Source organism: Diaphorina citri, unplaced genomic scaffold (genome assembly GCF_000475195.1).
Source record: "Diaphorina citri unplaced genomic scaffold, Diaci psyllid genome assembly version 1.1 scaffold42344, whole genome shotgun sequence".
NCBI lineage: Eukaryota > Metazoa > Arthropoda > Insecta > Hemiptera > Psyllidae > Diaphorina > Diaphorina citri.
Genome location: NW_007419666.1, coordinates 1 through 543, shown reverse-complemented (window position 1 = coordinate 543; position 543 = coordinate 1). Strand labels below are relative to the sequence as shown.

Genomic DNA, 543 nt, shown 5'->3' with positions numbered 1-543 from the left:
TCAGTCTGGTTCATCCACCAAACCTCATCCTGTTCCGGAGGACATCATGAATACCTTCTGCTTCACTCAGACAACATTTACGTATATCAACCAGGACGAGTCACCTCTCACCTATCCAGGTATCAGTAGTGGAGGTGATCCTGATGATATACGGTACCATTCCTACTACCAGTGGGTACCTATCTTCCTCTTCATACAGGCTCTTGTCTTCCTCACACCTCACTTCCTATGGAAATGTAAGGAAGGAAGCTTGATGACAAATCTCCTCAAGACAAATGAACACTACTTGATCATGACAACAGCTGCCAGGAAGTTACAATTCAAACAGGTCAGCTCTTACCTTATCAAGCGACATGGCTCATTCTACGTTTACGCTTATGCCTATCTTCTCAACATCCTTTTCAACACATTGGCCGTGTGTTTCAACATTTACTCCATGGAAATGCTTCTGCGCGGCTATTTCAAATACTTGGGCGCTCAGTTCATCGATTACATGTGGACCAGACGAAATGCAACGCATCTCACCAACCCGCTGGACATTAC

The 543-nt window shown here is 44.9% G+C and overlaps 1 protein-coding gene across 1 annotated transcript; it reads left to right on the top strand.

Annotated features, from left to right (window-relative positions):
* Positions 1 to 4: 4 nt before the first annotated feature.
* LOC103523805 (innexin shaking-B-like) lies at positions 5 to 538 on the top strand (the record flags this gene model as incomplete). The annotated part of the gene is made up of 1 exon (XM_008488824.1): positions 5 to 538. A coding segment is annotated over one exon (534 nt), but the record flags the coding sequence as incomplete, so codon positions are not given.
* Positions 539 to 543: the final 5 nt, after the last annotated feature.